Source organism: Alternaria infectoria (assembly GCF_024043175.1).
Source record: "Alternaria infectoria strain BMP 0036 chromosome Unknown scaffold_11, whole genome shotgun sequence".
In the NCBI taxonomy this organism is placed as follows: domain Eukaryota; kingdom Fungi; phylum Ascomycota; class Dothideomycetes; order Pleosporales; family Pleosporaceae; genus Alternaria; species Alternaria infectoria.
Genome location: NW_026250700.1, coordinates 885781 through 903059, shown reverse-complemented (window position 1 = coordinate 903059; position 17279 = coordinate 885781). Strand labels below are relative to the sequence as shown.

At 51.8% G+C, this 17279-nt stretch overlaps 7 protein-coding genes across 7 annotated transcripts; 2 read left to right on the top strand and 5 right to left on the bottom strand.

Annotated features, from left to right (window-relative positions):
• Positions 1-604: 604 nt before the first annotated feature.
• On the bottom strand, positions 605-3784 carry J4E92_007166 (uncharacterized protein; the record flags this gene model as incomplete). Its single annotated transcript, XM_051498529.1, has 5 exons — positions 605-702; positions 759-2130; positions 2368-2529; positions 2583-3481; positions 3529-3784. The coding sequence occupies 5 exons, from the start codon at positions 3782-3784 to the stop codon at positions 605-607; spliced, it is 2787 nt and encodes a 928-aa protein (XP_051351463.1).
• Positions 3785-4350: 566 nt separating this feature from the next.
• Positions 4351-6261, bottom strand: J4E92_007165 (uncharacterized protein; the record flags this gene model as incomplete). Its single annotated transcript, XM_051498528.1, has 4 exons — positions 4351-4861; positions 4910-5895; positions 5949-6033; positions 6083-6261. The coding sequence occupies 4 exons, from the start codon at positions 6259-6261 to the stop codon at positions 4351-4353; spliced, it is 1761 nt and encodes a 586-aa protein (XP_051351462.1).
• Positions 6262-7334: 1073 nt separating this feature from the next.
• J4E92_007164 (uncharacterized protein) lies at positions 7335-9416 on the top strand (the record flags this gene model as incomplete). The annotated part of the gene is made up of 2 exons (XM_051498527.1): positions 7335-8234; positions 8280-9416. The coding sequence occupies 2 exons, from the start codon at positions 7335-7337 to the stop codon at positions 9414-9416; spliced, it is 2037 nt and encodes a 678-aa protein (XP_051351461.1).
• A 98-nt stretch (positions 9417-9514) lies between these two features.
• On the bottom strand, positions 9515-10553 carry J4E92_007163 (uncharacterized protein; the record flags this gene model as incomplete). Its single annotated transcript, XM_051498526.1, has 2 exons — positions 9515-10366; positions 10416-10553. The coding sequence occupies 2 exons, from the start codon at positions 10551-10553 to the stop codon at positions 9515-9517; spliced, it is 990 nt and encodes a 329-aa protein (XP_051351460.1).
• An 847-nt stretch (positions 10554-11400) lies between these two features.
• On the bottom strand, positions 11401-13300 carry J4E92_007162 (uncharacterized protein; the record flags this gene model as incomplete). The annotated part of the gene is made up of 2 exons (XM_051498525.1): positions 11401-12656; positions 12709-13300. The coding sequence occupies 2 exons, from the start codon at positions 13298-13300 to the stop codon at positions 11401-11403; spliced, it is 1848 nt and encodes a 615-aa protein (XP_051351459.1).
• A 760-nt stretch (positions 13301-14060) lies between these two features.
• J4E92_007161 (uncharacterized protein) lies at positions 14061-15221 on the top strand (the record flags this gene model as incomplete). The annotated part of the gene is made up of 2 exons (XM_051498524.1): positions 14061-14181; positions 14233-15221. 2 exons carry the CDS (start codon positions 14061-14063, stop codon positions 15219-15221), a joined length of 1110 nt encoding a protein of 369 aa, XP_051351458.1.
• A 748-nt stretch (positions 15222-15969) lies between these two features.
• Positions 15970-16429, bottom strand: J4E92_007160 (uncharacterized protein; the record flags this gene model as incomplete). Its single annotated transcript, XM_051498523.1, has 2 exons — positions 15970-16346; positions 16423-16429. 2 exons carry the CDS (start codon positions 16427-16429, stop codon positions 15970-15972), a joined length of 384 nt encoding a protein of 127 aa, XP_051351457.1.
• Positions 16430-17279: the final 850 nt, after the last annotated feature.

The window sequence follows — 17279 nt, the reverse complement described above, 5'->3', positions numbered from 1 at the left end:
CGCCAAGTCTACGTCGAGACAGCCATGATCGCGTACACCACCATCCCCTTTTGTTTCGTTGCCATCGCCGATCTTAGGCGCTATCTGAAGACATTGAGACTTCAACACGTACACGCGATTCATTTCGGGCTTCTTTGTCACAAATGAAAATGGGCCCCGGTAACAACGCTTGCGCCCGCTTCTTGCGTGGCAATACGCTCAGGGCCCTTCAAAAAGTCAAGATCACACTCCATGGACTCAATAGTATGCTTCCTACTGAGAGGTTATCCACCGTGGCGACTGTGAAGGCGATGGTGGAGGCATACCTCCCGGGCAAAGAAATCGAGGTGTGCGAGGGGACTCCCAGGGAGCATCTCTACCATTGGAAAGAGTCTTGAATTGGGATCTGCGTGGGTATTGACTCCGGTCATAATCGACGAAAGAGTCTTGAGAAGAGAGCGCGAGGGCTGTGTAGCAGCTGATCTCTGGACGTGCACCTGTGGAAACAGCAGATAGATATATAGCACGTGACCAGGGCGCAATGTAGATCAGTCACCTGAGTAGTCTGAATGCAGTTGGACAATAGTGGCTGAAAGAGTCTTGATTGATTGCTGAGACGGGGCAATCAATTGGAATACTTGATACGTTCCTCATCCAAAGAACCGCAGATTTGCTTGTTGCCGAATTCTCCTCCTGCCTCGTTGGAACCAACCTTAGTTGTCGCTACAACGCCGGCGCTACCAGGCCTTTGCAAATGTAGCAAGAGGTGTTCCACCTACCATCTGATATTTCATCCCATCCACCGTGCTTGTAGCACAGATAGTAAGGGCAGCAAGTATGCTTCTCCTTCGCGCATCCACAGTCCATCCATATCTCACCTCTCTCATTCTTCGTCCACTTCACCACATTGTCAATCTCTGGATATGCGCGGTACAGTTCCTTGCGCATCGCCTCCCATACATGCTTTTTGATGCGAAAGCTCCCCCGAAGCGGCCCATTTGGATTAAACACGAAGGTCTCGCCCATCAAGTGAGCTTCCTCGAATTGTTCGTTCACTCGCGTGAAGTTCAGGCTCCAATCTCGCAGAGTCCACTTATCAACATCGTTCGTGTGAGGGCTGTGAGTATTGTACCTTCCTGACATGTCCCATACATAGCGGAAGTAGCCGTCGGTTTGACATCTGATGTTGATATCGAATCCCAACTGCCGGAGTTCGTGGAAGGGGCCACTCAGCGAGCGAAATAGATGGGTGATGTTGCTGGGTACGCCTCTCGTTTGATCCTCGAATTTGAAGGTGACAGGGCGAGGCTTTTGGTTGCGCAGAGAGGAAAGCGTATTGATGCAGCGGCGAAGTTCTGCGTTGAAGTTTCCTGGTATGCCTATACGCTCTAGACCCTCGTTTCCGTCGATCTCGTCCATGCAGTCGAAGACGATGACTAGAGCCATGTTTCCCAGGAGCTCGTACAGCGTGACGTCGGAGTGAAACGTCTTTACTGTGGTCAGGTCGTTCAACTTTTTCCACGAGACGTGGTAAGTCTCGTCGTAATTAAACCCGCACGGGTTGTGAGTTATATCGGTCCCATCTCTTTTCCCAAAAGCCTCCAGCATCTCTGTTGCCACCTGCCTCCCCCCAAACCACTGTTTGGCCAAGCTTGGGAGAAAGTAGTCCAACTTCCCATAACGTTGAATCCAGAGCGCTCTACGTTGATCATTCCTGTCGTCTGCATCAATAAGCCTATCGATGAGTGTTTCCTTGCATGCATCCAAGGCCCAGAGCTCATCGTATATCATGTCGCGAAGTTCGCGTGGCAAGACAAAGAGTCTGGCTACGATTTCGCGATGTGCAGCTTGTGAGTAGCGCGAGAGGGCTTTTTCGAGCTCTTCAACTTTGCCATTCTGCTTTTGTCTTTTAAGCTTGAGCATGACTTCTTCAAGTGTAAAGTACGACCGATTTTGTACCTCTAACAGGAAGTAGTTCGCACAAAACCATTCTGGTGTAAACCGGGATTTCTTGAGGTATATAGCTTTGAGGTATATAGAAACTGAACTGCGGATGAGAACTCGGAGAGCGCTGTTTGCACACCTTTTCAGGTCTAATTCCGCGTTCGCCCTGGCTTTTGCTTTGCCTTCGATAAACTGTTGTGATGTCATCTTGATGTTGTTGTGAGAGTGTGATTTGCGTGTTATTGGTATTGCCGAGATATTTGTGATAGTTGAGTTTGGGGAGTGCATTGGAGATATAAATGAACTTGACTGTGAGTCAAGTAGAACAGTTTGGTCGAGCGAACCAGAGTACGCATACTGACACAACCAATGGCAATTCACCAGAAGACCAACGGCAAATGCTTTGATCCAATCCATTCAACTTTATTTGCAATAGAGCTATACGGTACGCTTCCATCCACCTTCCGCTTCGAAGATTTCACCAACCTTGCTGCTGACGGCGAGCAACCGTCTATCGTGGTAGCGAGGTGCAACCAGCGACACCCCGATTGGCATTCCGTTCTCACCTTTGAAGCCTGGAACGTTGACTACAGGTGTGTGCAGTGCCTACGCAAGCATTAGTCAAGTTCTCTCTAGCTGGATACGCGAATGTGGCTTACCGTCCAGATCAAACAAAAGGCTGCGCTGCCCGTCTTCTCAATACCCAGTGGCGCCTCATCCGGCACACTTGGTGTAAGAACCGCAGCGTATCTACCAAGTATCTCATCGACAACCGGCCTCGCTGCCGCAATTTTGTCGAAAGCTTCAAGCTGCGCTTTGCGCGAGATCTTCCCGCTGTTTTCAACGTGGCCGACGAGCTGTTCCGAGATCTTATCCTTGGCCACTGTGTATTCTGGAAGAAACGCGGTTCGGCCGTCAGAGTTGAGTACGGCCGCGTGCCACGCCGGAAGATCGTTAAGGTCATCTGGTAAGCTTATCTCTTCAACCTCGGCTCCATGCGCACGAAGTAGCGAGACGGCTTTGTCAAGTGCGGCGGAGGTGCCAGGGCCGACGTTCGGCCAGACCATGGTTTTGAGAAGGGCAAACTTCGCGCCTTTCACTGTGAAGTCTTTTGGAGGTGGCGCATCGTCGTGAATGGCGAACGTATCGGCGAGGAGTTCTAGATCAGCCACGCTACGCGCATAGAGACCCAAAGTGTCCAGAATCAGAGAGTAGATCTTTTGGCCTTCGCGGGTAATAGAGTTCCATGTGGGCTTAAGGGCATAGATGCCATTGTACGAGCCAGGACGGATGGTGCTGCCGCCGGTTTGGGTTCCTAGACCGATAGGTGCTTGGAAATCGCCTACTGCGGCACCAGATCCGGATGAAGAGCCACCAGGCGTGCGTTTTGAGTCGTGCGGGTTTCGTGTCTTTGGACCTGTTGTGGTCGCAGCAAACTCCGTCGTGGTTGTTTTGCCGAAGATGAGTGCACCGCTCTTGCGCAGTATCGCTATGGAGCCAGCGTCTACTTGAGGCGCATCGTTGGCATATATGGGTGAGTTGAACTGCGTGGGCATTTCTGCACGATTAGTTGAGCTAGATGAAGAGATGGTTCTGGCAGCTCACCCTTGGTGTAAATGACATCTTTGACAGCAATGGCTACACCGTGGAGGGGACCGCGCTCAGATTGTGGAATGGCATCGAGCGCTTTCGCTTGCTTGATAACATATTCGGGGTCGAGGTATGCCCATGCTTGAACAGCTTCGTCACGTGCTTCGATGCGTCCGAGGAGTGATTTCGCGTACTCTTCGACTGAGGTGTCGCCCGCTTTGATCTTAGCCGAGATCTCGGTGGCTGTGAGTTTGTAAAGATCTGAGCTCATGGCTTCTTATAAGTTGGTGATCGTAGGAATTGTTGGTGTGTAGATACTGGAAGGTATCCCCGTTTTACTTTCTCAGGTCAATTGTAATGTCAAGAAGAGGAATTGGAGAAGTGGTCTTTGAAGCCGTTGGAGTTGGAGACGCCGAAGGCAGCGACCTGTCAGCGTCAGCGATGCCATCGGCCCAAAAAGCCCGCATCGTGATAGGGAGCAATTGCGTGTCCCGTCCAGACCCGCTCATAGGCGATAGCCAAACACTTGCCCAACCAGGATATACCGGTTGTACTAACAAGTTGGAGCCGATAACGGCATCCCATTTTTTCGGAATGCTGGTTCCGATCGGAACTGTTCAGTCCATGTCGGTACTAGGAAACACGTGAACAACATCGCACCTGGGCGGTCCACAGGTCCAGCCGCCTGATCAGGAGTCTCAACATTATGATATCATAACAAGTCTAATCAAGTGTCGTAGTTTCTTAGTAGAATACTGTTCAAATCTATCGTTTTGCAATTACATGATGTGAGTACATGGTTTCGATTCTGTTACAATCTAGGTTGCTGCTCTGAGCTCAAAAGGTGACCTTTGGTGACTTCTCGCCAATCTCAACATCTTCTCCTCCATCGGTCATTGGTGGCGTTGAGGCGCCATAAATCACACCATCATCCCTGTCTCCGTCGAAGAAGCCCTCGCGGCCGTCATTGGCTAGCCATTCCCGTTGGAAGGGCGTGCTCTCGCGTCCAACAGGGAACACACGCGGTTTGACGAAGAAGGTGATGACGAAGTAGACCGTCGCCGCGGTGAAGAAAGTTAGCAACCAGCCCATGCGGTACATGTTCTGCGCAGCCGCCGAAATGATCTGTGGCTCGTACTGGCCAATAAGGCCAGGAATACCCATAGTTGTACCAAGTAGCCAGGCTGCGACACCACTCCAGTTGACACCGGACCAGTACCAGTAGAGACCCGTCTTCTTGCCATCGTAGCACGATGGTATATGTATATTTCCTTTGCGCGCGATGTAGTAGTCGACAATGATGACGGCGCAAAGAGGGGCCATGAAGATGTTGTAAGAACCCAAGAAACTAATTCATCGTTAGCGTGGTCAGTGGGAAGCATATTGGGGAACTTACCTCAAGAAGGCCGTTGCGTTCTTCATCAGTTCCCATGGTTGTACGACGACACCAAGAATGGCGCAAAGCACTTGTCCACGGCGAATGGTGAGCCACTTGGGGAAAAGGCCAGTCATATCACTTCCGAACGGAATTGAGTTGGCTCCAAAGTTCGTGGCGAAGACACCGAAGTAGAACGCCAAAGCAACGAAAAAGATCCCCGCGCGCGCTCCGGCGCCGAAGTGGTGGTCAAGGATGGCTTCGAAGAGATCCCAGATGTTCCAGTAGGCAACACCATATGCTGCCTGCATGGAAGTCGTGGAGGCCATGCCAAGGAAGAAGACGATGATGGAGGACACGAAGACGCTGACACCTTGAGTCACACCAGCGTCGCGAGGCTTCTTGCAGTAACGAGCAAGGTCAGGTTGGTTGACCAACATAGGCGAGAGCGAACCGAAGATGGTGTTGATGCCGGCCATGATGCTCCATCCCAGAGGGGTCACTGAGGCGGCAAGCTCGCCTTCGCTGGAAGCAAGGTCCATAGCGCCGAGTCCACCACCGTTGGCCATGCACCAACCGAAGATGGCGAAAGCGGCAATTGGCATGATGAACCCCTTCACAGTGAAGATATAATGGATGTGTCTAGGGTGGACCCACATGAACGGAAACTCCATTAGCCAGGCCATGAAGAAAGCCAGAAGCTGCTTCGAGGTGACACTTGCGGTAGGCGAGAGTGTGTTCGTGAAGTTTTGCCAGGAACTGCCGAATATGCAACGGAGCATGACCGAGAGGATATTACCGGCGTAGAAGGACTGAATTCCGTACCAGATGATGCATACGATCGCTCGGATGAAGACGAAGAAGTAGGAACCGTACATGCCCATGACTGAGCGTGCAATCACAGGGAATCCGATGTGGTACTTGGCACCTGGACGAGCCATAAGAACGACTACGACTGCTGCGAGGAAGGACCCAATGCAGGCTGACACGAAGGATTGTTGCCATGTCTGTTGATGCAATCAGTTCCTGGATTCGACTTGCATGTTTCGAAATAGCCTACCAGACCGACTGTAACAAGAGCAGAGCCTGTGTTCCAACCAACGAGGGAGAATTGATTCGAGAACCAGTATAACGGCAGGTTGAACCTTCTTTTGTCAGTGAAATCTCATCGATATGCGACGTAAAGGTACTCACCAGGTCCAGGTCCTCTGTTCTACAGGCGTTGGCTCAAGATCTTTGTTAGACCATCTCTCGTCCCCGATTGGGGCATGACCGTCGTTGCCTTGGGGAGCCCTGATGAAGTCGACAAAAGCTTCTTTCGACCGAAAGGGCGCCGCCATCTGGTCCCTGGTCGGAAGTTGAACTTTCCCCATGGTGCTGTGGTGGTATGATTTGGTTGACTGCCGGGTGTGGTCAATCCTCCAAATCCTCTTCATGTCGGCGGACCATGGTGTCTCATATGTCGATCGGACGTCACGCCAACTCCAAGTCGTTCACGTATCGCACGCATATCGGGCTGTGATTGACCACGGGCATGGCTTCTGGCGCAGCCTCTTCGGGCACTTTCTAGCCGATGTGCCATGTTGCCATGCGCGCATCAATCATTCCCAAGCCTGACATCAGCGTGAGCGGTGCGATAAAGAACAGGGGTGAAGATAGGAGGAGGATGTGGACTCCGATATGTTACTTGTTATAGCGTAGTTCCTTCGCAATCTTTGGGGTCTCCAGGCGCCGGATGGGTGCAGCCGAGATAAAGCCATTGGAGGCCCGTGCCATCTTAGCCTATCATGGATAATTCGCGATAAGACACACGTCGGCTCATACATTCCACCTGGGCCTCAACGGGACTATCGCACGTGGGAAATATGGAGCCAAACGGTATGAATCAGAGCCGACAGCTGCAGGGCTGTCGCATCAACGCCATACTCCTGACGACGAGGCCATGTTGCAGTCCTACCCAGAGAGCCCCGTAAGCCCCTCCTCCGGTCGGGGTATGGGAACGGCCGCAGACGCAGTACCCGCATCCAATTCTCCCAAGGAAGCTCAGTCGAACGCCTCAAACCCAGGTCCTGCGACTAGGAAATCTCGGGTGGCCTTGGCTTGCAAAAGATGCAAACGGAGAAAGCAGCGTGTACGTCACGTGGGACGTTGCTTCATGCACCTTGGCTAAGAATCATGTAGTGTGACGGTGCGCATCCAGTCTGCAGATCTTGCCAGCGAGCTGGCGTAGCCTGTGCGTATGAAAGGACTATTCGTCCTCAGTACCCCGGCGGCAAATCTGTGTAGGTCCTTCCCACGGCCATTGACATGCGCACGAACTGTTTCCTGACTTCTCAGCTACATCAACGCCCTAGAAGAGCGGATCGCTTTTCTGGAGGCCCGTCTTCCTGACCATGCAGAGGACCATTATGAAAACGGCCCAGAGACTTTGCAAAGAACATCTTCCATGAACGTTGAAGAGCCGGCGCTCGCTCTTCACCCCCAGTCCAATGCATCACGTCGCGAATCCCGAGATGACTGTTTTTCTGAAGATCTTGAGGGTGAGGATCGCACCTCACTCGTCGATGGTGTTGCGTATCTCTCCTTATGTGCATCTGGTACCACAGATACAACCTCGGAGCCTTACTATGTCGGCTCTAGCTCCGGCGCTACCATTGCTCGCATCATTCAGTCCTCCATCTTCCGAAGTTCTGGCAAGAGAGCAACAACTCTGCCAGTGAACCAAACATGCCAGGCTACCGGAACTTCACGGCCTCCTGTTCCTCCCGAGTCTACTCACTCCGATGAGCCAGTTGCGGATTTCCCAGACCGACAACAGGCACGCATGCTATTTGACGTATTCTTCGAACGTATCCACACGCGCTGGCCATTGCTGGATCGTGTAGTCTACACGAAGCTTTTCGACAAGCAGTTTGTGCGAGGTGCCCTCACTATCATTGAACGCAGCATTTTCCACCTTATATATGCCATTACTGCTCGATTCCTGTCGCTGACGCGGAAGCCATGTGGGGTGGATTCTGAGCATCATCTTGTCGCGGCCACCGAGCCAATGGACTACATCCTAGACCAGCACAACCTTGCGACAGTGCAGTTCCTCATCCTGCTTGGAGTGCATGGTCAGAGGTCTCCATATGGTGCAGGCGCCTGGTCCCAGATTCGATATGCGACTTCTGTCTGCATTGAGATGGGCTTACACAGGAAGAAGAAGGTCACAGGCTCTCCTGAGCTTGCAAGAGACGCTGAACTGCGGCGACGTGCGTTCTGGGCGTGTTACTGCCTTGACAGAGTGACTAGCATTGTGCTCGGTAGAGCTTTTGCTATCGCTGACCGAGATATCAACGTCGAGGTATGTCACCCAAGTAGACTATGATATGTGAACTGACTCTTCAAGTTTCCCAGTACTAGTCCTGAGTTCTGGACACTAACGCATCCGGAAGAGCCAGACTCGGTCAGGCCCCAATGGTCAAACATCGAGCCTTTCATACACATCATCAAGCTTGATCAGATTCAGTCGCGGATCCATAAGACAGTCTTTCGTGTCGATAGAGATGTCTTCAACGGGACGCCAGAACAGCGGGCCAAACTTGACCGGAAGATGGCTACAATCCGGAGCGACCTGGATGAATGGCTACGAACATATCCGCAGACGCCAAAGAATGGGAACAAGATTACTTGGATGTACGATCCCGAAAGCGCATATCTCGATGCGCGAGACTTTTACGGCGTTCAATATCACAAAGCAATGCTCTATCTCTTCACTGTCTTTCTACCTACGCTGGACACCTCGGACATACGATTTCTCACTTGCGCGCGCTCGGCCGCTTGTGTCTGCAACGCATACAAGCGACTAAGCCAGAATCGGACGCTAACCTACACGATGATCTCGCTACATTCGTGCTTTGTAGCTGGTCTCACACTGGTGTACTGCATCTGGCGTGATCGATCCCTTTTCTCATACGACGTTCTCGAGGCGACACGAGCCTGTTCTCAGATCCTGACTATCTTCGGCGAAAAGTGGCCGGGTGCCGTCAAATATCGCGACATCTTCGATGCCTTGTCCGGAAGTTTGTTCAAAACGATTGTAAACTCCGCACCAACCACAATGATGCATAGCAATGGTTCGCGGCCGCTGCAGCTCGACGTGGATGCAGAACCTTCTATGGCAGGACTTTCGCCAAGAAGCCGACGAGATAGCCGCGAGCAGGCGTCTCAGCACCCAACACTAGGCAGTAAGCCTACCATGTCACACATGGTTACTGACGCTGTGAAGGAGGCGTTTATGGAAGTGGACGAAGAAGCACCAGGCGGGTGGCAAGGTTGGCGGATGTGGAATGAGATGGTAAGCGATGACACTGCATCTGCAGCAATGAGGTTCGATGGCTTTGGCCAAGGTCAGACTGAGATGAGCTGGAATGCGTATGAAGGGTCTGGTCTCTACGGCGTGGACCCCATTCAGGATGCAGCCATGTCGATGGATACCCGCGGCATGATGGATGGCAGTCAGTGGAATTTTGGAGAGTATAGATAGGCGATGTCATGGCTTTAGTCCTGAAAGGTCCCAGTCACCGTAGTCTTGTGTGCGCAAACGACTCCGAGTTGTACGTTGAAACAGATTAGATTGAACATCTACGCGAGCTGACCCTTCTTATACGGGAACTGCTCCCTGAACGACTCCGCTATTTGCGTCCTAGTCGCAACCCAAACACCTTCCTTCTCCGAGATATACTTCACAAAGTCCTGAAGCGCCTTGAACCTTCCCGGCCTTCCAATGATACGGCAGTGCAGACCGATGGTCATCATCTTCGGCTCTCCAGCCTCGCCCTCCTCATACAGCACATCGAAAGAGTTCTTCATGTGCTCGTAGAACGCAGCCGTACTGCGGAAACCAGTTCCCTGGCAATGGAATTTGAAGTCGTTGCAGTCGTAGCTGTAGGGAACCATCAGGCAGCCCTTGGGGTTTGCGCTGTTGCGCTCCTGGGGAAGGTCGGTCCAGTAGGGTAGGTCGTCTGCGTAGGCGTCTGAGGCCCAAAGCAGCTCCTCACCCATCTCCTCGTATACGAGCGGAATGAGCGCTCTGCTCTGTGGTGACGGACGGCCGTAGTACCATCCCTTTGGCGCATAGCCGGAGAGCTTCTTCAGCGACGTGATACCATCCCTGATATGCTGTTTCTCGGCCTCAACAGAAAGATTGGCGTGATCGATCCAGCGGTAGGCATGAGAAGCAACATCGTGGCCCTCTTCCACACATCGGGTAACGACTTCTGGCTGTTCTTCGACGGCGGAGCCGACGGCGTAGAGGGTGAACTTCATCTTGTAGTCGTTGAAGAGCTTGAACATGCGCCACCAGCCACGGCGAGAGCCGTACTCGAATTCTGATTCGCCGCTGTAGTCGCGCTCGTTGATTCTGTGTTGGGCTGGGTATTCGCGGAGGTTGATCTCGGATACTCCGTCACCTTTCATGACTGAGCGTTCACCACCCTGTGGTTTGTTAGTTATGCATCTGAGATAAGATTGCATGTGAACTCACCTCCTCATAGTTGATGACGAAAGATACTGCGATTTTGGCATTGTTGGGCCACTTCAAGCCCTGGAGACCCTTCTCGCCGTAACCTTTGAAGTTACGGGGGAAGGCGTAGTCGGGGGGTGCGGCGTAGACTTCAGGCATGATGACGATGTTTGGAGGACAGTAAGCTTGATTTGATTACAGAAGATGTGATGGATTTGAAGTAGTAAACATTCAAGTCTCGCGATGCAGCATATATGTATCACCAGCGGAGCATGTCACGGCGGCCATTTTGCAGCGCCTACCTAGCTATCGGCCATTCTCATCCGTGACGTCCTCACGTAATCGGCCATCTTCCATCCTCTGCCGTGCCTCACGATGCGATGTCATTTCTGCGGCCGGCTGTGACCCACCGCGGTGTTATCAGACGGATGAATGTTTATCGGCTTGGAAGAAACCGTATGGAGAACATGGCTTGGAGGGGGATCGTCGAGAGATAGGCCAATCTCGACTCGCCGATAACGACCGGCTTTTATGGGGCTGCACTGACCTACCTAAGTTGGCATACCAAGGATTAAAGACCAGGTTGAGTTGGAGATGGTTCTTCTTGTAAATTGATAGTGAAAGATGGGTCTTGCTGCGGGGTAATGTTGCGCTCAAGTTCCGAAGTCGCTGGTGTACGTTTTATGACCCCATTTCGATAGTCGCGCTTCACTCAGCTGATCCTTGGCCATCAGGACAGCGTCAGAGGAAGGCGAATACATGGACATGCTACTTATGGAAAAGGCCTGGATACATACGTGCGGCTCGAAGGGTTTGCTCTGATAGTGGAATATTCTTATGACTACTGCCTACGCGATCCTCATCTCCCCGTCGGGTGAACATGGTAGATACTATAAAACTTTTATGATATATGTCGATGAGACTTTTTAAGTTTTGAAATCAACAAGGCCCGAACAAGTACTTCGCAAAGTCATCCTTGAGCCCTGATGATGTGCTACATGATCACTCATCTTGTGTGAACGTTGCGTTCTACGTCAGCCTCCCCTGTCATTGGCCTCTTCTCATCAAAGACCTCCCCTTCCGACGCGACTTCTCGACCTTGGATGACTTGCTGCTGGGGCTCGTCCTGCGACTCTATCGGCTGTCCTTCTTCTTCGTCCGGCTTTTTCGGCGCTTTCAAACTGGTGTTTCCAACCCAGAACGTCAGAACCAGACCAAGACCTGAGCATACTGTGAAAAAGATGAAGATGTAATGCAGACCAAGCATGTAGGTATCAAAAACCTCTTCTTTCTCGTCCAGAGAGAGGCCAAACTTATTGAGGTCGTACGTTGAGGAAGTCAACTGGGCCATTAGGGTATCCGAAACAAAGGGCCGCTTGGACAAATCTCTGCTGAGCGTATTCGAAAGGATAACTCCCGAGATGACGAGACCAAAAGCGCCACCGATAGTGCGGATGAAGTTGCGTAAGCCAGTTGTCACAGCGCGGTCTTCATTGCGACTGTTCGCGTACATGCCTACAAGCGTCGGCTGGAGCGTCAGACCAATACCGGCACCCTCTATGATGAGTACAACAATTAACACAGCAAGACCCGTGTCCCGGTCGAATAGTAGGGTGAGGCCACTTCCAAGAGTCCAGAGGGCGAATCCGGCCAGGATGCAGTGCATGTAGCTGGCGACTCGGTTCATGTACTGACCAGATGCGATGGACGCAAAAGATGTCGTGATGACTACTGGTAGAATCAAAGCACCCGAGGCCAGGGGCGAGTACCTGAGGACCGATTGAAAGTAAATAGGGAGGTAGAAGAAGTTGCCGAAGTAAGCCAGGCCGATGAGGAACGTCTGTAGATAAAGTGCCCAGCAGTGCGGCGCGCGGTATAATCGAAGCGGCATGATCGGGAGAGCGACGAGTTTCCATTGGTGGAGTACAAATAGTACACCTAGCACGGCGCCGGTGACAGTGCAGGCGATGAAGAAGGGAGATCCCCATGCATATGTCACACCACCTCCTGACAGGGGGATGAGCACGAGCAAGGTGGATGCAATGTTCAGCACCATGCCGCCATAGTCAATCTTCTTGACCTTTGCGAGGTAGTCACCAGACCGATGCTTGAGCGGTAGGAAGAACAGGATGACCATAGAGGTGGGTACAGTCATGATGGGTATTATCCAAAACACCCACCTCCAAGTCGCGCCTTCAACGATAGCGCCTCCAAGAAAAGGTCCTGCACCATTCCCCAGGGCGATGACTGCACCTAGCCATCCTGCGTAGAAGTATCAGCACTGCTCGGTTGTAAGATAGTTAATGGTCCTTACCTTGGTATTTGCCACGGTTCTGTAACGTCGTAATATCGCTAACGATGATCATGACAAGACTGTTGATGCCGCCACCTCCAATACCAGCAATGGCACGCAGAACGAAGAGCTGCACTGAAGTCCGCGCGAAGCCACATCCAAGGTCTCCCAGAGCCATCAACATGAGGCTGATCAACAACAGATTCTTGCGACCAAAAATGTCCGACAAACGACCATTTATCAGTTGGAACGCCGTCGATGCGATCAGGAACGATGTACCGATCCATGATGTTGCAGTTCCGGTGTTCAAATCCACAGCGATCGCGGGTGTTGCTGTTGAGACGCTGGTTTGGTCGATGAACGAAACGAAGAGACAGACTGATAGTGCGGGGATTGCGATTCGAAGTTGCGTCGATGTCATAGTGTTCCTTTGGCCGCCAATGGATGCTGCGTCGCTCTTGTCGTCGTCATCCTCGGTAGGCGAAGGGGACGCGCCATGAGGATTCGTTGTAGGTATGTCTGATTCGCATGGCTTGTCGTCTATGGATGGCTTCTCAACGAGAGTATTGCCAACGCATGTATCGCTCTCTTTGATGGGTCGCGTCGATTCCATCTCGTCAATGGAGGGTTGCTGTTCCCGCATCATCGGATTCTTCCACAGTCGCTACAAGCCTCAAAAACATAGCGATTCTGCGTATGTGTATATTTGGAACAAGACCAACGTCCAAAACATCGTAGCTAGCGTTGGAGTTGGGCGTGGAGCCCCGGGAGGCTGTCCGAGCGGGACTGAGCCCTGCCATGACGCCGGTCGACAGCTGCGAGATCGTCGGGAGGTGTGTTCCTCGTAGAAGAATTGCGAAAGCAGCCAGTCACAGTCGAGGGGCCCACTCACATGGTAGAAACGCTTACACGCTTCGATGGCGTAAGTGGCATTATGGGATGAAAGCCGATGACGGCGAGGCTGCAAAGTGGGTCGTCCTAACAGGGCACGTGCGGGGCCATCTCATCGGGACTTTTTGAGCCGACGCACTTTCGGCCCCTGGGGCTCTTCGCCGATGGTTGTTCGTATCGACATCGGACCATAACGCTGAAAACGGCATTGAGGGTATTCAGGCGAGTTCTCGGCATCACGGCTGAGACTGACAGATGCCATGTGTCAGGTGGGGTTTGCGAGGCTGCTCAGGTGGGTTGCCGATAACGACCATGGTGACCCATCACAAGGCTTGGGCAATGGCCATAATATGTGTGGTAAACATAGCCATGCACGCTCTAAAGAGCAACGAAGCATTGACATTGTAGGCCATTACAGTTCTTGCGAGACTACTTGATCAGATCCTCCCTCGTCTTCTGTTGTACCAACATCGACTGCCAAGATGACGAAACTCTTCCAACCATTGACAGTCGGAGATGTAAAGTTGGGTCATCGTGTCGCTATGGCGCCATTGACCCGGTATCGCATGGGCGACGACTACAAGGCGACAGCTATGAACAAAGGTACCTTGAACACCGTCACTACGAAGGGCCGATATTGACCAAGTATCGCAGAGTATTATGAGCAACGAGCATGTGTACCAGGCACCCTTATTGTCAGCGAAGCAACCATCATCTCCAGGAACGCCATCGGCGCCCAGAATGCTCCAGGAATCTGGCAAGAAGACCACATCGCTTCTTGGAAAGACATCACGTCAGCAGTACATGCTAAAGGATGTGCGATATACTGCCAACTCTGGCATCAAGGCCGAGCCGCAAAGACCGATGCGCTGGACGCAGAAGGCATCACGTTGGTGTCATCCAGCGCTGTGCCCATCACACCCCAAGACCGAACACCAGTGGAAATGACAGAGGAGATGATCTGGGAAACCATAGCAGACTATGCGAATGCTGCCAAGAACGCAATTGCTGCGGGGTTTGACGGCGTCGAAATCCACGGTGCTAATGGATACCTGCCGGATCAGTTCCTCCAGACGACTTGCAACCAACGGACCGATAGCTGGGGAGGAAGTATTGAACAACGCGCCCGGTTCCATCTCGAAGTTACCAAAGCCGTTATCGCTGCCGTTGGTGTTCAAAGAACAGCAATGCGCCTCAGCCCTTACAGCGACTTCAACGGCATGCTAATGGACGAGCCGGAGCCGACTTTCGAATACCTCACTGAAGAGCTGAAGAAACTGGGTCTGGCTTATCTCCACCTAATCGAAGCCCGCATCACCGGCAATGACGATTCTGAATGCGGAGGCCAGAAGACCGTACAGTGGATGGTTGAGCAATGGGGCAACGCGAGTCCAGTCATGCTTGCAGGTGGCTTCCTACCCGACTCAGCGAAGCAAACTGTTAATAAGACGTACAAGGACTACGACGTTATCATTGCGTTCGGGAGATATTTCGTTGCCAACCCTGATCTGGTTTTCCGCGTTAAGGAGAGCGTACCACTGGTCAAGTATGACCGCTCTGTTTTCTACACTCCAAAGACACCGAAAGGGTATATCGACTACCCGCATAGTCAGCAGTACTTGACAGCGGCGGCGAAGGTTTGAGATAGACATGCTGTTGATACCAATCCTACGCGTACTTCTCTATGCCCGGTTTTCTCTCGATTAGTTGTGAAGCGGGAGCAAGACCTACTGCACTATGCTCTCAAGTGACGTCAAAGACTACGCCTGTGCTACTACAATAACCAGAATTCAACGCAATGAGAAGCCTTATGTGCCATAAGTATTGATCTGATGAGCTTGCATTGACTGCATGAATCATCTCAAAGGTAAGTTGGGTTACATAATAAGATGAGAAAGCTCACTCAAAGAGGCTAGACATGGAGCAAACCATGTATCTCGATGATCTAGTCGAGCAGTTTGGCGCCGTTCCACGCTTTGGAAAACATGCTACTAATACATCGAGAGCTAGCCCTGTTGCCTGATCTTGTAGCAGTACAACATAGCCGGTACACCAACATATTTCCAGATATCATCAGGGCTTCTTTGACCTTGCTGGTCCTTCACATCTCATCTGTAGGTATATCTGAAACTCTCGGCAGACCTTTCAGTTTTTTCCCACAGGTTTCTGCGATATGTTCAATAACCTGTTGTATGCATTCCACTTCCTCACGTGTGCAACCGACTCGGAGACACCCACGTAGATGCCATTTCGTTGAAGGAACGAGGCCTTGGCACATGATCGCAGGCAAGATAACGAGCTCAGATTCGATGATATCGAGAGTGTTGTGATCGGCCAGGAACAGACCATAAGAGATGTCGGTCGAGAGCCATGCTACATGGCGCATTAGCATCAAGACGGAGAGCAGCGGAGAGTCGCAGGGCACTCACGTATGTCTTTGTGTGAACCAAATGATGCCCAGATTTTCTCATTATCATCGCCATAAAGCGTTTCAAGAACCTCGAGACCGCGCTTGTGGTTAGCTCCATCAGCTTTCCAATCCTTACGGGTGAAACTGTGATCCTGATCTTCGGGCTTTTCTTGCTTCGCAAGAGACACGAAAGCTTCCATGACGACGGGAATGCCATTGAGAATGATGCATTTGATCATGGCTTCTCTCATGCGCCGTACGAGACGTTGTCTCTCCGCAGACGTCTGATATGACGGCTGTGAGATGATGTAGTTGTAGAGAGGACCTATCAGACCCGGCTGGCCGCTGGCGATAAGTGCTGCTGTCTGTCAAACACGCGCAATGTCAACTTTGAACTCTCTCCTGGGATGAGCGTACTCACGGTGGAAAGGTACCATCCATCTTTCCTCCATCTTTCCGGGAACCGCGCTTCAGTATCTCTGAATAGACGGTTCGCGTCAATGGGAGAGTTCATTCTACCATAAACAGTAAGGGTAGGCATGTACTGGAGTATGGTAGATAGCTGAGAGCAGAACCTAGCAATAGGCTGGAGAGCGGTTGCGGCGGCACACATCGCGCACGTCGTGATAACGGGGTGGTTGACAAGACACTAGTCACCAGTGTGGAGGGATGTGAGGGGGGATATGAGATAGCTCTCGCCGGTAAGCGCGACTAAGAAGAAGACGATTGATTATGAATACCTGCTTTGAAGTCGTGTGGACTTCAACGAACGAAACAAAGTATCCGCGATATGATGGCAACGGATCACAGGCAAGCTATATGACAAGGAAATAGAGTTCTTGGCTAACAAACAGACGGTATTGCATGCGAAGAAATAGCAGCGGAGCCTTGGAACAGTGAATATTTTAGCCTAATGGCAAGTAAGATTCATGTAAGAATTGATGTAAGTCGATTACTGGCGTCGTACATCAAACTCTAAGCAAGTGACATCGGTGTACGAAATGTAGTAAGACATTGATTGACTTCGTGCAATCAATCTTTAGGCACCTCACGTGCACGTACCTGCCCCGTAACATGGTCGGGACCCAGGGATCTCTTCCGGAACGGTTTTTGAAGTCGAGACCGTCTACTGTACGCAGATACTGGCACAGATGGTTAGCGACCCAGTAGACAGGGTTGGTGGGGAAGTCTGGGGTTGTCATGTTGATGGGACGCGGCCCAAGCGACTAGCGCGACCGGAGCGGAGAAACAAGCAGTGGAGGTGGGATGCGACGACTGCCATCCCACTAGG